The sequence below is a fragment of the Cornus florida genome, unplaced genomic scaffold, assembly GCF_030987335.1.
Source record: "Cornus florida cultivar Cherokee Brave unplaced genomic scaffold, ASM3098733v1 CherokeeBrave_3.0.0_Hap2_Chr06, whole genome shotgun sequence".
In the NCBI taxonomy this organism is placed as follows: Eukaryota; Viridiplantae; Streptophyta; class Magnoliopsida; order Cornales; family Cornaceae; genus Cornus; species Cornus florida.
This window is the reverse complement of record NW_026775576.1, coordinates 90,119,823-90,139,930: the sequence shown is the minus strand read 5'-3', so window position 1 is coordinate 90,139,930 and position 20,108 is coordinate 90,119,823. Positions and strand designations below refer to the sequence as shown.

General features: G+C 35.9%; 4 protein-coding genes across 4 annotated transcripts; 2 read left to right on the top strand and 2 right to left on the bottom strand.

Moving 5' to 3' along the window:
- The first annotated feature begins 2,226 nt into the window (after positions 1 to 2,226).
- On the top strand, positions 2,227 to 4,274 carry LOC132312777 (glucan endo-1,3-beta-glucosidase). Its single transcript, XM_059811280.1, has 4 exons — positions 2,227 to 2,479; positions 2,579 to 3,555; positions 3,654 to 3,966; positions 4,049 to 4,274. Exons 1-4 carry the CDS (start codon positions 2,404 to 2,406, stop codon positions 4,069 to 4,071), a joined length of 1,389 nt encoding a protein of 462 aa, XP_059667263.1. The 5' UTR covers positions 2,227 to 2,403; the 3' UTR covers positions 4,072 to 4,274.
- A 106-nt stretch (positions 4,275 to 4,380) lies between these two features.
- LOC132312776 (luminal-binding protein 5-like) lies at positions 4,381 to 8,882 on the bottom strand. The gene is made up of 8 exons (XM_059811279.1): positions 8,785 to 8,882; positions 7,188 to 7,455; positions 6,891 to 7,105; positions 6,558 to 6,800; positions 5,636 to 6,115; positions 5,366 to 5,520; positions 5,160 to 5,242; positions 4,381 to 5,075 (listed from the first exon to the last, which is right to left on the bottom strand). Exons 1-8 carry the CDS (start codon positions 8,840 to 8,842, stop codon positions 4,577 to 4,579), a joined length of 2,001 nt encoding a protein of 666 aa, XP_059667262.1. The 5' UTR covers positions 8,843 to 8,882; the 3' UTR covers positions 4,381 to 4,576.
- An 848-nt stretch (positions 8,883 to 9,730) lies between these two features.
- LOC132312775 (luminal-binding protein 5) lies at positions 9,731 to 14,434 on the bottom strand. Its single transcript, XM_059811278.1, has 8 exons — positions 14,286 to 14,434; positions 12,677 to 12,944; positions 12,375 to 12,589; positions 12,035 to 12,277; positions 11,072 to 11,551; positions 10,803 to 10,957; positions 10,562 to 10,644; positions 9,731 to 10,469 (listed from the first exon to the last, which is right to left on the bottom strand). The coding sequence occupies exons 1-8, from the start codon at positions 14,341 to 14,343 to the stop codon at positions 9,965 to 9,967; spliced, it is 2,007 nt and encodes a 668-aa protein (XP_059667261.1). The 5' UTR covers positions 14,344 to 14,434; the 3' UTR covers positions 9,731 to 9,964.
- A 2,961-nt stretch (positions 14,435 to 17,395) lies between these two features.
- LOC132314562 (uncharacterized) lies at positions 17,396 to 19,310 on the top strand. Its single transcript, XM_059813409.1, has 6 exons — positions 17,396 to 17,900; positions 18,113 to 18,215; positions 18,321 to 18,386; positions 18,495 to 18,650; positions 18,737 to 18,833; positions 19,048 to 19,310. Exons 1-6 carry the CDS (start codon positions 17,396 to 17,398, stop codon positions 19,171 to 19,173), a joined length of 1,053 nt encoding a protein of 350 aa, XP_059669392.1. The 3' UTR covers positions 19,174 to 19,310.
- The last annotated feature ends 798 nt before the right edge of the window (positions 19,311 to 20,108 follow it).

The following is a 20,108-nucleotide window of genomic DNA, read 5'->3' as shown; positions in this document are numbered from 1 at the left end:
ATTTTGACGAGCAAATGACATTTCAAATCATTGATAACCATTCTGTCACATGGGTTTGAGCATATATGTACATACGCAACTTGTCAATAAATTTTACAATAGATCCAAACTGGTAAATGAAAATAAAGCTTAAAAAATGATGAAGATTGAGTTAATTTGTGAGTCACAATTTATTAAATAGAACATTTAATTTAAAACAGAGATATATCTACATATTTAAATACAATGGTGTCATGGGAAAGGCTAAAGCATTACTTGCCTTTCCCATTTAAACTTTTGGTATTGAAATACACAAGCATAGTACACTTAATTAATTAAAATGCAGTAATATATATATATATATATATATATATATATATATATATATATATATTTACCTTGAAGGTCCTTTGAGACGAGATTAATCCTAGAGGGGCAACAGTACGTCGACTCCCCAATGTGGACGCCACAGGACCACAGGTCACTCTTTCTCACTTTAAGGTTGTTACTAATTGTCTTTTATTTATTTTTTATTGCCTGAAAATTTTGAAGGACCGTTAAATTCGTTTTCTTTCATCAGCAAATCGAAACAAAGCCTAATAAATGGAGCATTACAAGTGATACTTTATTTATTTATTTATCACTTGTCTTTCTCTCATCACCGGTGTACATAAATAAATAATTAGGTAATAGTTAGTGTACACAGTATTCGAACCACCGACTTTTAATCTAACGGTATTTTTTTATATCTTTCAAAATAAAAAGGTGAGATTTTAAGCAAAAATAATAATAAAAAAAAGAATACAATCGGGACCATAATTTGCCAAGGTAAAATAAAAATAAAATTACAGGGACTGTCCGTAGCAAAATAGTTACCATTTTGCTTACTTTTTAAGATTTTTTTTTTTATTTTTATCTAATAATTGGGCATTAGAACTGGGAATAGATCAATAAATCAAAAATTAACCCTAGTCTCGATGGAAGGGACACCCCGGATTTCAGATCTAATGTACCAAGAAATTTATTATTATTTTTAATTCAATTATATAATATCTTGGGTTGTATATGAATATATAAATTTAGTCAAGAATCGGACTTAGTATGTCTAAATTTTTAATTTATTATTATTATTTTTTGATCATTGATAAGGAATTCACATATATTATTCACATATCCCTTTGTTTGGAAGTTTGAATTCTTACCATATATTTTGACTTAATTAATTTATCAAACTTGCACCCATTTGGGCCCCATACATTAATTAATTATTTAATTGTGCGTCTTCCCCACAACAAATGCTGTAGAAAAAAAATGGAGTGTTCCTCCTATGCCTAAAAAGTCAAAAAGGCATATACTACACTTCCTTCTCCAGTTTGGTATTAAATGATTATTCGACCCTTGCTCCACATAAATTTAAAGTAAGATGTGCCACAGCTCCAATGGATCAATACATACATATATATACACACACACACACACACACATACATACCACTTCACAGACCGAGCTTTATACCTATAACATATAGGCAAAGATGGTATATTTATATAAGAAAAATGATACATGCAAAAATAAACAAAGAAAAATCCCTTAGACTAAATGACGTAATGCCCTTCATATTTTAGTTATAATGAATTGAATCAAGAATAATAATATCGTTTATTTGGCAGATGTTTAATGTACTATTGATATTTGAATTTTTTTTTTTTTTTTATTGTCTTGTTTGTGAGTTGCATAATGTTCACTTATTACTCTTGTTATTTGGAAATTCAGCACATTTATCTCAAAATAACATGTGTTGCATTATTGAAATAATGGATGTTGCAATTTTGAAGTAAAAAGACATTTTGTTGCTCAACCAAGTATGGTAAAAGATTTTTGTATTGAAGAGAATTAAGTTTCAATTTATTTTTTATTTATTTATTTATTTTTTTGTATTGGCCCACAATACATGCACTAATCAGAAGTGCAATTCCAAAACAAGACTTCAAGGACTTACCTTCTGAATCCTGTCAACGCCGCTGTGCCACAATTTGGTTCCCAATTTAAAAGAGTTACATTTGTTTGATTTATCTCTTAAACCTTATGCATCAATTGATTTGAGACTGATTTATAGATTTTATGTAAGAAGTTTTTATATTCTAACAATTTATTTATCTAAATGTACAATTACCCAACTCTTGCTATGAATTGATGCCTCGTTGTATAAATCTACAGATTCAAATTACTTTCCCCAAAACAACAAAAGAGGTTGAAGGAACATATTCAAAGCAAAAGCTAAAATTCAGAAGTAAACCTTTTCTCTCACCACACTCAACCTTTTGCACCATCCACAAAGCAAAGGATCTCCCAGAATCACACTTCTTCAAGTTCAGCCATGGCTAACCCACCATTCACCATCCTCCTCACCTCCCAACCACACTCATGGAGTACTACACAAACACGGCTGTCATCGTTGTCGCCGCAATCGCACTCCTCCTCGCAGCAACTGTCATTCCAGGTATGCTAATTTATTAGTTGTCTTACTGTCAAACTCTGTATTATGACTCTTAATTATACGTGACTGAGCAATATTTCTGGTGTCATGTTGTATATGTAGGAGTTGAAGGAACAATTGGGGTCAACTATGGCACGGTGGCAAACAACCTCCCTCCACCGGCACAAGTGGCGAACTTCCTCCTCGAATCCACCGTCATCAACCGCGTGAGGCTCTTCGACGCCAACCCCGAAATGCTACAAGCCTTTGCTAACACTGGAATTGCCATTACTGTCAATGTCCCTAATGAACAAATTCCCCAACTCACCAAGATCAATTTTGCTCAACAATGGCTCAAAACCAACATTGTACCTCACATTCCAGCCACTAACATAGTCCGAATTCTTGTTGGCAATGAAGTACTTTCCACAGCCAATAAATTGCTAATCGCAAGCCTTGTCCCGGCAATGCAAACCCTCCACACAGCCTTGGTCGGAGAGTCTTTAGGCCGTCCAATCGAGGTCTCAACCCCTCATTCTCTAGGCATTCTCTCAACTTCAAGCCCACCGTCCACCGGAAAATTCCGACAAGGCTACGACACCCATGTCCTCAAACCACTCCTGAGCTTCCTGAGAGCAACCAATTCACCTTTCATGATTAACCCATACCCTTTTTTCGGCTGCTCGGCTGACACTATTGACTATGCCTTGTTTAGGCCTAACTCTGGAGTGTTTGATGAAAACACACACTTGACTTACACAAACATGTTAGATGGACAATTAGATGCAGTCTTCTCAGCATTGAAACTCCTTGGCTTCACTGACATTGAGATCGTCATAGCTGAAACCGGGTGGCCATCGATAGGTGATCCAGCACAGGTCGGTGTTGATGCAGACAACGCGGCACAATACAACAGAAAACTTATGCAACATGTGACATCGAATGTGGGCACACCCCTAATGCCTAACAGAACATTTGAAACGTACATTTTCGCACTTTTCAATGAAAATTTGAAGCCAGGGATGACTAGTGAAAGAAATTTCGGGCTGTTTGAGCCTGACATGACACCGGTCTACGACGTTGGGATCCTAAGGCCAACGGTAGCTGCTGCTGCCAATAATCACCATAATACATACATATTGATCATATTTATATATGTGTGTTTGATTTGTTTGTGATTAAACTTTGGCTCTGGCAGGCTAAAGCAAACTTCCCTTCGAACCCAACCCCATATTTTGCACCTGCAATGAGTCCATTGCCAGGATCTAAGAGAAAACAGTGGTGTCTTCCCAAAACAGGAGCTAGTGAAGAGGCTTTGCAGAATAATATTGATTATGTATGTGGGTTGGGATTGGACTGCAGACCGATTCAAGAAGGTGGCGCGTGCTTCCTTCCTGACAATGTTCGAGCCCATGCAGCGTATGCCATGAACGCGTTCTACCAAGCTACAGAGAAGGATGAGTACGATTGTGATTTTGAGCAAACTGGATCTGTTACTTCCATAGATCCAAGTACGTTGAGATTTTAATTAATTGGGTATTGAGATTCATATTGTAAGTAGTTTTGTTTGTGATAATCCTTGAAAATTTGCAGGTTATGGAAGATGCAAATATTGATACAAAAGGAGTTCTGAAAGGAAGAAAAGAAAGACCCCCATAGAGCATACAAGATTTATGCTACCTTTTGTAGTTTTAAGTTTTTAGTTGGTTTCCCTTTTGACAGTAGAATAAGTAAGTTATGAACTGTATTGCTAAATTATACGTGTGTGTGTGTTTGTGCGCTTTGGTAATCACATAAACTGATGATCTAGTTTGCTTTATCAAGCAGTCTCATGAACATTTAATCACATCTATACGTGAATCTGAAAACGATGGAACCAGTCAAGCAAATAACAGGAAAAGGCATGGAAGAAACTTTTGATCGAATTAAAAGAATGAATCTAGTTCCAGTTTTCAACTGGAACGTAAATGATACGAGTCTTCACTCTAAACATTAATTAAACAAAATTAAGAGGATGGAAGAAATTATATTTCTCCTCCTAACTCTACCATGAAAATACAAGGTGATGGTCAATCACCTTCTCTGATTTAGGCCAAAATCGTTTTATGAACATCAATTCTTCTAAAGCTCATCATGTGAATCATCATCCTCTGCACCAGCTCCAGCACCAGGAGGTCCACCAGACCTCTGATAAACAGCTGTGATGATTGGGTTGCAAACGGCCTCCACTTCTTTTAGCTTCTCCGTGTAATCCTCTTTCTCAGCGTTCTGATTGTCGTCCATCCACTCAAGGGCCTCTTTAACAGCTGTTTCTATCTTTTCCTTCTCGTCAGACTCTAATTTGTCTGCAAGCTTGTCCTTGTCATTGATCTGGTTCTTCATGTTATAAACGAAAGTCTCCAAGCTGTTTCGGGCATCAATCTTTTCCTTCATCTTCTTGTCTTCATCAGCAAACTCCTCAGCCTCCTTCACCATACGCTCAATCTCGTCCTGACTCAGTCGACCCTTGTCATTGGTGATAGTGATCTTCTCTGCTTTCCCGGAGGCCTTGTCTTCGGCCTTAACATTTAGAATACCGTTGGCATCAACCTCAAACGTGACTTCAATCTGAGGAGTTCCTCTATTCAAACAAACAAATCAATTCTAGCAAGCAAAACAATGACAAATTCGATTAAAAAAAAAAGTAAAACAATAGAAAAAAAACCTTGGAGCTGGAGCGATTCCAGTTAAATCGAATTTCCCAAGCAGCCTGCAGTCCTTTGTCAGGCTTCTTTCACCTTCAAACACCTGTAGACCACCACAAATTCGCAGCTAGCACTTTATTATGCTATAAAATTGGGCAAAGTCTATTTCTTCCCATTTGTGAAAAGAGAGAGACTGTCATTTAACTAAAAAAAAAAAAAAATGTACCTGAATGGTGACAGTTTGCTGGTGATCTTGGTAAGTAGTGAAAACTTGAGATTTCTTGGTTGGGATGACAGTGTTTCTAGGTATCAACTTGGTCATCACCCCGCCAACAGTTTCAATACCAAGAGTGAGAGGGGCCACATCCAAGAGAAGGATATCTGAATAAGAAAAATAAATTAAGGTAGCAAGTGAACTGAAATTTCAACCTAATTGCCCGATGTCTTCTATTCATCTAACCATGATAAATCATATGGAATAATTAAGAAGTAATACCTTTGGTTTCGTCACCACCCTCTCCACTCAAGATACCTCCTTGTACAGCAGCACCATAAGCAACTGCCTCATCTGGGTTCACACCCTTGTTGGGCTCCTTCCCATTAAAATAATCCTTTAGAAGCTGTTGAACCTTGGGAATCCTGGTGCTTCCGCCAACAAGAACAAGTTCATCAATTTTGCGCTTCTCCAATCCAGCATCCTCCATGGCCTTCTTAACAGGTCCCATTGTCTTTCTGAATAGATCATTGTTCAACTCTTCGAAACGTGCTCTGGTCAGTGGTTCAGAGAAATCCAAACCACTATAGAGAGATTCAATCTCCACACGGACCTGATGCTGGCTGCTCAAAGCTCTCTTGGCACGCTCACATTCTCTCCTCAGCTTCCCAAGAGCTCTATTGTCCTTGCTGATGTCCTTTCCATGCTTCTTTTTGATCAATTTGATGAAGTATTCCATGACTCTCTGATCAAAATCCTCACCTGCAGATAAAGTAAATCATCTTGTAACTCGTGTAGAATGCTACTTTATAGCAAGAGCTTCTACACCAAGCAAGCTTATTTTCCCAACAGTCCATGCAAATGGACTGTATTTGGAAGCAGAAACAAGACTATTTTTATGGTCAGTCCTTGAAGATGCTTTCAGTTAGAAGCTTATGGTCAACACACTCAAAAGTTATTGGCTACACATAAGAGTTTTCTCTTCAATCATTCCCTAACAGATGCTCTCAGATTTAAGAAAATGAAGTACCATATATATATGGAACCAAGGTCTCTGTCACTAAAGATGAGCACAGATCAAGAAGTAATTAAACTTCAAAGCTGGTTATAGTGTTTTATTGCACCAGAACACAAGTAACTAAACTACAGGCTACAGCAAAGAAAAAAAGGCCAAAATATATGGTAATCAATATACAGTCCTTACCTCCTAGATGAGTGTCCCCATTAGTCGCAAGAACCTCAAAAACGCCATTATCAATAGTCAAAATACTGACATCAAATGTCCCACCACCAAGGTCAAAGACAAGGATGTTCTTCTCACCACCTTTTTTGTCCAACCCATAGGCAATAGCTGCCGCAGTGGGTTCATTTATAATTCTTGCAACATTCAGTCCAGCAATGATGCCAGCATCCTTGGTAGCCTGCCTCTGGGCATCATTGAAGTAAGCTGTGCAATTCATGAAGGAAAAGAAGTTAATCTCAAGTTCTTAACAATCAAATCATCCATAAAATAAATAATCAGAAGACTTCACAATACCTGGAACAGTAACAACAGCATCCTTGATTTTCTTCCCAAGGAATGCTTCAGCCGTTTCCTTCATTTTAGTCAAAATCATAGCACTAACCTCCTCAGGACTAAAAACCTTGTTTTCCCCATCCTTAATCTTGACTTGAATATAAGGTTTTTTGTCCTTGTTCACAATCTTGTAAGGAACCAGCTTCATGTCTCTTTGAACTTCTTTGTCCTCAAATCTGTGCAAAAAGCAGGGTCAGAGTCGTAGTGTAAGTTTCCTCAACATAACATATGCACAATAGAGTGAAAAGGATAAATTACTTTCTTCCAATAAGACGTTTGACGTCAAAGATGGTTCTCTCAGCATTGGCAGCTGCCTGATTCTTTGCAGCTTCACCAATCAATCTCTCACCATCAGTGAAGCCGACCCATGATGGGGTGATACGGTTGCCTTGGTCATTGGCTACGATTTCTACATGCCCATTTTTGTAAACACCAACACATGAATAAGTTGTCCCAAGGTCAATCCCGATAACGGTACCCAACTTGGTGGCTTCCTCTTTCGCAACAGAAAATGCAAATAAACTTCCTGTTGCAGAATTAAATCATTAATACCAATTTACAAACCTATTCCAAAAAAAATCGTGCATGAGACAAGCATAGCAATGCACACCCCTTTCGTTGGCAGATAAACGATCAGATAATACAGTGGTTGCATCGTCTTTTAGAACAAAAAGTGCAAATCAACTTATTTTGAAAAATTAATAACATTAATACATTCATTCAAATGATTTTGAAAAATCATGCATGAGTCAAGCAGAGCAAGTTTGACCCGTTTTCTATGTCAGGCAAAAAGATCAGACAATACAATTATCCCCTTAAAAGCCTTTGACACAAATAATTTTAATACAAATCAAAAGAGCAGACAAAGTAGAAAACATAGGAGACATTCAATCTCAAACTAAGACCCATTTAGTAGCATGGTCCCTCCTTCAAGAAAAATGAACTCTCTTAATTAGTTTTATGCAGATGTTACCATGCATTATGCGTTTGAAAATCAATTCCTTTTTAAACCTCTGCTGTTATTTATATATAGCCAAATAAAACCAATACAACATGTTCCATCTAGACTTATGCTTTTAGATCACAATATAACAATATTCAGAGTATCAACCGCACACTTGAATTTCAGAATTCAATAATACATCATATATTGTGACCCAAAATTCTCACATTGGGGGTTTTCCTAATTGTCATTTATGAATGTAATTAGTTAACTCAAACATAGAATTCCCCTTCAATTCCTAAAACCATGTATAACTCAATGGCCATTGAGAATGCATTCACTAAAAGAAAGAACTTTATGCCATAGCCAAACAGAACACCAAGCCTTAAGGACACTGGACTTAAAGTCCAAAGCCAGAAACGCCCATTTTACTCAAAATCTCAGACAAGAAGCCCACAAAATAATAATAATAATAATAAATATAAATAAAAATCATCATATCATCTTTGGAGATCATAGCCTATGCTACAAAGATCTGTTCCTATTAACAAAGTTTTCTAAGAGATGTTATTACGCACACACATTATTGTAAATTTGTAATCCTTCTATTAGATTCATATTGAACGCCATTTTAACCAAATATAAACACCTTAATAAATCTCTCAAAGAACAAAATATACCAATTTCATTTTATAATCTCCCGAACACGCCGTTGACATAAATGTAATCAAGATCAATACATTCAACCAGATCAATAATAAATCTCATAATATAGTTTGTAGATATAAAATATACACGTGTGTGAATGTGAATATACACACACACACACAATGCAAGTGTACATAGTCTATATACATGATTAAAGAAGAAGATGAAGAAGAAAACAAGGTCGATCGAATAGGATATACGTACCGAACAAAACGATTGCTGAAACGACGAGAGACGCTCGTGCCCTCCAAGCACTTCCCATGGCGAGAATTTTACCTTCTGGTTCTCAAAACGGTCCTTGCGATTTGAGTCTCAGTTGAAGAAAATGTGCATCAAGTGTACGTATATGTATATATATACAACACACGCATGCATGTAAAGCAACGAGTGCGTGTCTCGCATTTTGTGGAGGCTCGGAACGTTGAAGGCTTCAACATGTCATACGTGATGACGCGGACCAATCATTTTTTTTAAGGACGGTAATTTTTGCCAATCAGATTGGATCTTTTGCTGGGGACATCCTGGCCGTTCGTTTTGGAGATCTTGGGCTATCCTTTGGGTCCACGTGGAACGCCTTTATTTCCCATAAAAGCAATTCTATTACTTTTACAAAAATAACCTCGTGCAAGCCATTTATTTCGAAAATACCAAAAAACAAATAAATTTACCTCCAGAATCTCACATAAAAGTTGTTTTTATATACCCAGTAAAATACACTATTATATTTGTTGCCCTAAATCACTATTATTATTATTATTATTATTTATATATGCATAAAAATATTATTTTTTTCCCGGTAATTTCATTCGAAAATTATTTTGGTTGCTCTTCATATGCATAACAATATTGATTTTTTCCCGGTAATTTCATTGGAACATTTTTTTGGTTGGTTTTTTTTTTTGTTATAAGTCATATATGGCGCTAAAACAACAAAATATAAATCGCAGAGTTTTTGTTTAGTATTCCTTTCACTAATAAAAAGTAGTATGACCTAAAAAAAGTGATGCTCACCATGCACAAAGAACTCTGAATTAACCTCAGGTCCTCAACTCTTTTAGTTGAGGAAAAAGTTTAATCAATCCTCTTCCACACAAATAGGCTTAAACAGGCTCACAAATACACAGATCAACCAGAAAAGAAAGGCATGGGATGAGATTTAACGCACTATCATCAATTCAGAGAAACAAATTTTAGTTCCAGTCTTTTACCGGAACGGAAAAATTACAAGTCTTCATTCGAAAAATTACTTAATTGCTCCATCTGTGTCTTCAAGAAACCAAGAAAATGAAAAGGAAAAAAAATATGTTTCTCCTCCTGCAACTAACTCTAATATGAAAATACAACAACTTCCTCCGCCAAAAGCTATTTATGAACATCTATTCTTCTAAAGCTCATCGTGCGAATCATCATCAGACTCTGATCCATCTGACCCACCACCAGGGGCACCACCAGACCTCTGATAAACAGAGGTAATGATTGGGTTGCATACAGCCTCCACCTCTTTCAGCTTCTCCTCGTAATCCTCCTTCTCGGCACTCTGATTGTCATCCAACCACTCGAGGGCCTCTTTAACAGCTGCGTCGATCTTATCCTTCTCGTCAGACTCTAATTTGTCTGCAAGCTTGTCCTTGTCATTGATCTGGTTCTTCATGTTATAAACATAAGTCTCCAGGCTGTTTCGGGCATCAATCTTCTCTTTAACCTTCTTGTCTTCCTCAGCAAACTCTTCAGCCTCCTGGACCATACGATCAATCTCCTCCTGACTCAGTCGACCCTTGTCATTGGTGATAGTGATCTTCTCAGCTTTTCCCGAGGCTTTGTCTTCAGCCTTGACATTTAGAATACCATTGGCATCAACTTCAAATGTGACTTCAATCTGGGGAGTTCCTCTGTTCAAACAACAAACAAGTCAGTTCAAGCAAGCAAAGCCAAACTACATTAATAGCTCTTGTATAGATTGAATAGAAGTAAAATAACGAACCTCGGAGCTGGAGCTATTCCAGTCAAATCAAATTGCCCAAGCAGCCTGCAGTCCTTTGTCATACTTCTTTCACCTTCAAAAACCTGCAGTGCAACACAAGTTCGCATCAGAAGAGAGGCAATCAGTCAATCCCAGATAGATGCTTGCTTGCATAGTTGATTATATTATAAAACAAGGCAAGTCTTTGTCTCGCCATTCGGAAAATGAGTGAATTTTTCATTTAACTAAAAAATTACAGTACCTGAATAGTGACAGTTGTCTGCTGATCCTGGTACGTGGTGAAAACTTGAGATTTCTTGGATGGGATGACTGTGTTTCTAGGAATCAACTTCGTCATCACCCCACCAACAGTTTCGATACCGAGTGTGAGCGGTTGCACATCCAAGAGAAGGATATCTGAAAAATATATATGAAATAAGGTAGTCAGCAAACTGAAAATATATTCTTCCAAGTTTTCTTCCTTCATTTAATCACGATAAGTCATATGGAATAATTTAGGAGTAGTAATACCTTTGGTTTCGTCGCCACCCTCTCCACTCAAGATGCCTCCTTGTACAGCAGCGCCGAAAGCAACTGCCTCATCTGGGTTCACACCCTTGTTGGGCTCCTTCCCATCGAAATAGTCCTTCAGAAGCTGTTGAACCTTGGGAATCCTGGTGCTTCCACCAACAAGAACAATTTCATCAATTTGGCGCTTCTCCAACCCAGCGTCTTCCATGGCCTTCTTAACAGGCCCCATTGTCTTTCTGAAGAGATCATTGTTCAACTCTTCGAAACGTGCTCTAGTCAGTGGTTCAGAGAAATCCACACCATCATACAGAGATTCAATCTCCACACGGACCTGATGCTGGCTACTCAAGGCTCTCTTCGCACGCTCACATTCTCTCCTCAGCTTCCCAAGAGCTCTATTGTCCTTGCTGATGTCCTTTCCATGCTTCTTCTTGATCAATTTAATAAAGTATTCCATGATTCTCTGATCAAAATCCTCACCTGCAGTGGAAGTAAACCATGAGAAAAAAAGTTTGTAGCTAGAATTTCTCCCCCAAGCAAACTAACTCTCTATCCACTCCATACAAATCATAGGCTATCATAACCATTTGGAAAAAAACTAGTATGTGAATAGACCCAATAACTACCAAAATCTGTTAGAGGCTGCTGGTCAATCTTCCAAGACTACAGATCAACCAGTAACAGATGCATTCAGATTTAAGAAAACAAAAAACCAAAACTACTTGGATTAGGGCCTCTTCTGCAAAAGATGAGGCCAGATCTATGAGAAATACAACTGCATTGTCCATCAAAGTTTCTGAAGCCTGTCACATTTTGAGCTACCTTTGGCATGGCTCATATTTTGTGCCAACAGATGATCTTTTTACCTTTTTTCTTTGCCCAAATAATTCTCTTAGAGATAGGGAAGTAATTTTAATAAAAAAGAAAAATAAAAGCTAATATGGTATCAAGTACAGTCCTCACCTCCCAGATGAGTGTCTCCATTCGTGGCAAGAACCTCAAAAACACCATTGTCAATAGTCAAAATACTGACGTCAAATGTCCCACCACCCAGGTCAAAGACAAGGATGTTCTTCTCACCACCTTTCTTGTCCAACCCGTAGGCAATAGCTGCCGCTGTGGGTTCATTTATAATTCTTGCAACATTCAGTCCAGCAATGATGCCAGCATCCTTGGTAGCCTGCCTCTGGGCATCGTTAAAGTAAGCTGTGCAATTCATGAGGAAAATAAGTAAAGCTTAACAATCAAATCATCCATAAAACAATTTTTCATTCACAGATATAATCAGAAGATTTTATAATACCTGGAACAGTAACAACAGCATCCTTGATCTTCTTTCCAAGGAATGCTTCAGCTGTTTCCTTCATTTTAGTCAAAATCATAGCACTAATCTCCTCAGGACTGAAAACCTTGGTCTCCCCGTCCTTAATCTCGACTTGTATATAAGGTTTTCCATCCTTATTAACAATCTTGTATGGAATATGCTTCATGTCCTTCTGGACCTCTTTATCATCAAATCTACAGAAACGCAAGGCCAGCGCTTTAATATAAATTATTTCTTTCAAATAATATAAGTAGAACAGAGAGTAGAGGATGAAAAATTACTTTCTTCCGATAAGACGTTTGACATCAAAGATGGTTCTCTCATGATTGACAGCTGCCTGATTCTTTGCAGCTTCGCCAATCAATCTCTCACTTTCAGTGAAGGCGACCCACGATGGGGTGATGCGGTTACCTTGGTCATTGGCTATGATTTCTACATGCCCATTCTTGTAAACACCAACACATGAATAAGTTGTCCCGAGATCAATCCCAATAACTGTACCCAACTTGTTGGCTTCTTCTTTTGCAATAGAAAATGCAAATAAACTTCCTGTTGAAGAATCAGTACCACATTAATATATTCATTCCAATGATAAAAATATCATGCTTTAGTCAAGCATAGCAATTGAACCCTTTCTGTTGGCGCATATATATATATATATATATATATATATATGTTAACAGGTATCATATTGATATCCATTAAGGATTTTCATACAAAAATAATATTGCAAATTAGACAAGTATAAACTGGAAAACCATATCAAAATAGCAAAAGATGTCATCCTATTCATATAGAAGATGTAATATAGTTTGATCAGTTCAAATAATTTATGTCTAATTAAGGCATCATTTAGTGTACTTGAAAGCTCTTCTACTTTGTTGTGCTTTGTTGATCTGTATCAACCCTTCTTCCGGGTTCCGGCCTTTTAATTCAAGACATCACAACCATTGCCATCAACACTAAAGATGGGTCTTACTAAAATCAGATTATAGAGGGTTGTGGATTGGCCAATTTTCAGTGATGGGATTGGAGGTATATTTATCACTGTTGGATCGTGATTTTCCAAATCGATCTAATCTCAACCAATAACCATTAATGTCTAAGTTTCCATGATGGAAAGGGAGACCTAAGGGACCCTTCTTCGTCCCATCGATTGAACCATTCTCAAAAGGGGTTAGAGCTCTCTATAGTTTGTTGTCCATGATCTGCGAAATTCACTATTCGTTATTAATCTGTTCTTGATTGCCTAAAAGATACTACACCATTGTTTGACAAATTAAAACAAATCTGTGCTAAATATGCATCAAAAGGTGAAGAACTGATCACTGGAAAACCACATCAAACGGAATGATTTAGTTTCCATTTGTATGACAACCGTCATACAGAGAGGAATCCGGATCCCCTCCAGTGGAGGAGCATCCCGTGCCTCGTATTGTATTACTAGTGCAACAGCCTCATGAAAAAAATAACACTATAAAATAGTAATGTAATGTAGGTGTTGCATAAAAGCATCTGAATTGTTGCATAATCGATCTAAAATTATTTCATAAACGATCTTAATTGTTGCATAATTGATGTAAAGTTGTTTCGTAAACGATCTGAATTGTTGCATAAGCGATGCAAAGGCACATGGTACAGAGAGAGAGAAGTGTTTGTCAGAAGATTTAAGTAATTAAGTTACAATTTCTAACCGTTTTCTTTTAAACTAAGTGGTAGTTAGCATGGAAAGTCTCAAGCTCAAACCTCACCATCATGAAAGATCAATAAATCTAACAAGATCTTTGAAAATATATGTGAATATAAGCATATGCAATGTATCTGCATATAAAAACAATCGGAGAAGAAGAAACAAAATCAGATTTGAATCTGAGAACAAGAAACACTTACCGAACAGAAGGATTGCTGAGACGACCAGAGAGGCTCGTGTTCTCGACGCGCCTACCATCGCCGGAGCTTTACTCTTTGCTTCTTCTTTGCTGCTCAAAAAGGTGTTTTGCTCTGCGATTTGAGTTTGAGTTGAAGAAAGATATTATGTGTAGAACTGTGTTTGTGTGTGTATATATAGCGATGAGTCCATCTTTCTCAGCGTGTGGGGTCTACAGATTGAAGGCTTTGAACTTAAGAAGTGTCACGGTTGATGACGTGGACCAATTGGATTGTTGTAGGACGGTAATGGACGTGTCAGAGTTGATGTCGTGGACCAATTGGATTATTTGAGGACTGTAATGGACGTGTCATAATTGATGACGTGGACCAATTGGATTGTTTGAGGACGGTAATGCCACCAATGAGATTGGATCGTATGTTGGGGGCATCTTGGCCGTCCGATTGAGAGATCTTTGCAAATTAGAACGTGAAGGTATGGTTACCTGTTTTGTCCTAAAGTTGACCGATCGACCAAAAACTACTTTATAGTTTATGCCGTGGATTTAATTAAATAAATAAATAAATAGAAGAAAATAAAAATTACTACTCCGAGTTACTACTATTTTTTAGTTTAAAAGATAAATATGTATTTTTAAAAAATATTATAAGGACTAAAAGCTCTCCTTGAAACAAATATTTCCAAAAGTAAGTTCAGAATCCCATTAAAAGTATTGTCCTTGTCTAGAAATGCTTTTAATGTTGCTTTCTTATTAAAATACTTTATAATTAATATCAATTTACAATTATAATAATGAAAAAGCACATAGTTTTAATTGTCACCAAAATTAGCAAAATTTTAAAATATTTAACATGTAATTTAAATTCAACTAATTGTAAAAATAAATATTAAAAACACCACATAGTTTTAATTGTCACCAAAATTAGCAAAATTTTAAAATACTTAACATGTAATTTAAATTCAACTAATTGTAAAAATAAATATTAAAAACCCCCACAATTTTGTATTTATATATATAATGTATTCATATACAATTAATGAATTATTAAATTCTCGCATTTTTTTTTTTTCTGTTGTATATTGTTTTAGAAATAAGTGATTTCAAGAATAAAAGGTAAGTTCAAGTAAATTTAAGTCTATGATAGTCACCATGCTTGATGCTGACAAAAGATCATTTTTTTATATGTTGTATTAAGGTAGTATAAATTTTTCTACAATTTTTTTTTTCTTATATATAGAAAAATGACAGTAATGGTATTTTTGTAGGAAGGGCAATATTGAAAGAAAACTAATGGTAATTGAATTATGAACTTAATTTGAAATATTTACTAAAAGTGGGATTTAATTGTACTTAAAAATTTAGAGAAGTTTTTTTTTATTATTTTTTTTATTGACAATAAATACATTCACAATCTCACTTCCACATACTCTTTTTTTGTCCACACTAATATTGAGAGAATATACCATTGAACTACATGCCCTTTGATAATTTTATAAAAATTAGTATTATAGATCATTATAATTGAAAAATAGAATTAATAAGTAATTTTTCAAATAGAAAATGTTAATGCTCACTTTGTATTCCATTATAATTTGGATTTAAGTTGGCCATTTCAAAAAAACACTTGAATAGTCTATTTAAAGCTTACATTGGTGGGGCATTTTTGGCAGCCCACAATTGTTCCAAACAGAAACAATGTTTTATTGTGAATGATGTTAATAGTATTGGAAACAATTTTAATTGGAAATGTGAAACGTGAAATTTGTTGCAATATTTTTTTTGATACAAAAGCATGTTCGATAAAAAAGTGTGCTAGTTTAAAAAATAAAATGACTAGTTTAAAAAGGTTATTAAAGATTGTTTTTTTTTTTTTTTTTTTTTTTTTTGATACTATTTGGTGTTTTCAATTTTGGCCATTTTTTTGGAACACGCCTACTATAGGGGCGGAGTTGGTTCATGCCCAGGGGCATTTATATATATATATATGTATATATGAAATTTTTGTTTATAATGCCCCCTAAAATTATTTTTATTTTCTAAATTTTCCTTTTTTATTTTCCTCTTTCTCTCTTTAAATTCCTTTAATTTCCTTTTTTTTTTTAAATAAAATTTTCCTTCTTCATCACGCTCTAATTATTTTTCTTTCTAAAGTTATATGTCATTTCTTCTTTCCTTTTTCTTCTTATTCTATTACCTAAAATTCTTTTTCTTCTTTATTTATTTATTTATGTTTTTTGCACTATGCCCTCCCTACATTTAAATCCTCGTTCTACCCTGCCTATTATTAAAAATGCAACAAATATTTTATCAAACACGTTTTGTGTTTTGCTTCACTACAATACACCAGGCGAGGAGTCAAAAATTAAATTCAGGGGGTGTCACAGTGTAAAATAAAATAAAATTAAATAATCACTACAATATAATATGTCAATCAATAAATTTAAGAAAGATAAATAAAATAAATAGTAAACAAAAAATTTAAAAAGGAAAGAAAAATGAGAGAATTTTGAAGAAAAAAAATTGGTGTTTGATTAAAAAGAAAATTTTGACTTTTTTTAAAAGAAATTAAACGAATTTAAAGAGTAAAAAAAAAATAAAATACAAAATTTAAGAGATAATTTTAGAAAATAAAAATTTTAGGGGGGGATAATATGAATTTTTTATATATATACATGTAAAATTTTATAAATTTAGTATATGTATTATAATAAACGGGGTCAAGCTAAGGACACGTGCTCTCTGGACATACATTGACTCCGCCCTTACAATACACCATCCGCAATAAAACCCTGAGCTGGGAAATATGACACCCCAAAATCATTAAATGAATGTTCAGGGTTTTCTTTTTCAGGAGAGTATGTACCTTCCAAAAATTATTTTCCATCCACCATTGAGCCACATAGAAACTGTCCGAACTCCAAGCATTGGTCATGGTCAATTCATCTCTCCTAGCAAATGCCTAATTAGCCCCCCTTCTAACGGCCAATAACTACTTTTTGTCATTGTTAGTTTGGAGCCAGGAAATAAAAATTAAGAAAGGGACCAACCAAGTTCTCTCTCCCTTCCCCCTCCCTCTTCCACTCCCCTCCTCCAATCAAAGCTCGTCGGAAAATGTCAAAGGCGGTGGTTTACACCCTTCTAGCCACCGCCTTGTTCCTCTTCATAGTCTTATCTAACAAACCAAACCATAAAAATCACAAGAATTATGGCCTAGGTCGCCGTTTGGGCTACAAAGTTCCTTCTCTACTTTTTGACCCTTTAGTCACTAAAATGGATAGGCTGGCCAAGGAAAATGGGTTAATTAGAGAGAGTTCGTCTGTTGAGAGGCAAACCAGCTCATTTCCCAGTCATGAACATCATAAGGATATCGATGAATTTCTCGGCCAAGAAGGGAGGTTAAACCTAACCTTAAGGTTGATGGTTTTGTTTCCATTATTGGACAAAGCACCAGAAGATGGATTGGTGGATTTTAAGGAGCTTGAAGATTGGATATCGCGACAACAGATCGATCACTTGAATTACAGAACACAGACGGAATTGGAATCGCGAGACAAGGATGGGGATGGAGCCATTTCCTTTACAGAGTATCTACCTCAGTTTTCCAAAGAAGATATTGGTACTTCGTACATTTAATTAATGTCACATTTGGTTGCCTAGAAAATGGTGGGAATGAAAATTTTGTTTTTGGAAATTGAATATTTGGGGTGATGAGTTTTTCTAAGCGTTTGAAATCCTTTTACTTTCTTCCCATTTTCTTGCCAACCAAATGGAGCTAGCAATGAAATATTTTCTCCAACAGGGTTATGACACAGAATGTGATTAATTCAGAGAGAAACGGAATGGAACACGGTGAGGCTGGATGGTGGATGGAGCAATTTAGGAATGCTGACGTTGATCGGAATGGAAATCTCAGCTTCAATGAGTTCCAAGAGTAAATTTGCTTTCTTTTTTTCACTTTTAGTTTTATTCAAGTACACTTCATTTCGTATAAGCCAAGTTAATTATATATATTGATACAAAACACATTTTCTTGCAGTTTCTTGCATCCAGAGGACAGTAAGAATGAAGAAATTCAGAAATGGTTGTTGAGAGAAAAGATAAAGCAAGTCACCTAACACTCTCTGCAATACAAGCCCTTTACAATGTTCATAACATGAGCTAAGAATTCTGTCGACCGCGTGGTTAATATCATTTTGTTCTTCGTGTATAGGCGAATGGACTTCGACAAGGATGGGAAACTCAATTTCTTGGAATTTAAAAATGAGATTTATAATTCCTACAAGACTTATTTTGAATTCGAAAATGGTGGAGTAAAGGCACCTAATCCTGAAGAAGCATTTGCTAAGCTTGATGTGAACAATGACAAGTACATATCCTTAATTCTCTGAAGTGTGTGTGTGTGTGTGTTCATCCAATATGTTGTAATATTATGGTGGTAAACTGTGTTGACAGATTCTTGGTAGCTGAAGAATTGAAACCCATACTCCACTATTTGAGCCCCGGAGAACTTGCCTATGCTAAATATTACACGATTCATCTAATTCATGAGGTGAGTTACAATTTCTGATATATATATATATATATATGATTGATTCGAGAAAGCTATTTAATTACTTGACATTATTGTGAGTAACTGAGTACGTACTGAAGGATATTCAGAAAATGAGTCTATATATACAGATGGTTAAGAAAAAAAATTAAGGGTATGTGATATAAATGAGTATGAAGTAGAAATTTCTGACTTGTGGCTTTGTTGAATGCAGGCTGACGAGAATCGAGATGGGAAACTAACGCTTGATGAAATGATTAATCACGAATACGTATTCTACAGAACAGTCTATGAGGGCAGCAGATATGATGACGACGATGATTACCACGATGAACTATGAAGCTTGCTTCAAATTCATCATTCAATCGCGATCTTGGACCGACTTCAAATCCAAGTTCTTCAAAACAAGACATGTTGTCAGTTCTGATCATGGTGACACGGTTGTTTCTGCAATCGCCAAGTTTTCACACTCAGCATTCCTACTTTTATCATCATGGAAACTTAGATTGCTCCATAATTTCTTAACACCAGCAGTTACTGAAGCCCAAGTTTTCACACCCAGCATTCCTACTTTTATCATCATGGAAACTTAGATTGCTCCATAATTTCTGAATGGAGGATGATATATAAGTTTTTTAGCTGTAGTTTAAAATGGATACTCTTCAACTTCAATTTTCAGCCAGCTAATTAGACATCATGTGCTTTCATTTGTGTCTATCCCAATTTCCTTTTCAAAGGTGCTTAATTTTTACTTCCACTAAGAAAAATGGTATATAGTCGGACAATCGAGACTAATAAGTAATGACATCATAACGGGACTTAGTCTTCATTCAAAGTGAAATGGTTGGATTAGTCCGATTATTGAAGTATATATCGTCCTAATTCACAGTTGACTGATGACGACATAATAAACTCCCGCTCCTATAGTGGATTAGTCTCGACTGTCGAATTTTGTATCACAAATCTCAAAGTATATAACCATTTTATGGGAAGATTGGCTTAGAGAATTTGTGTGTAACAAAAGAGTGATGTTGCATTAGGGTAAGATTGCAGAACCATGAGAGAGAGGTGATTGGATGGATGTGAAGTGGATTGGTTGTATACAGAGAAAAAGTGCAAGTGAAGACAAAAGAATGGACCGCCCACTTGGTTTGAGCCTAGTTTTTAATTACTCCTAAAGCTTCAAGCCCATCTAATCATCACACCTAAAACAAATACATAAAAAGCAAATTCTGCCAGGGATGTGAACAAATCTTTATGAGCAATGAGACAGCA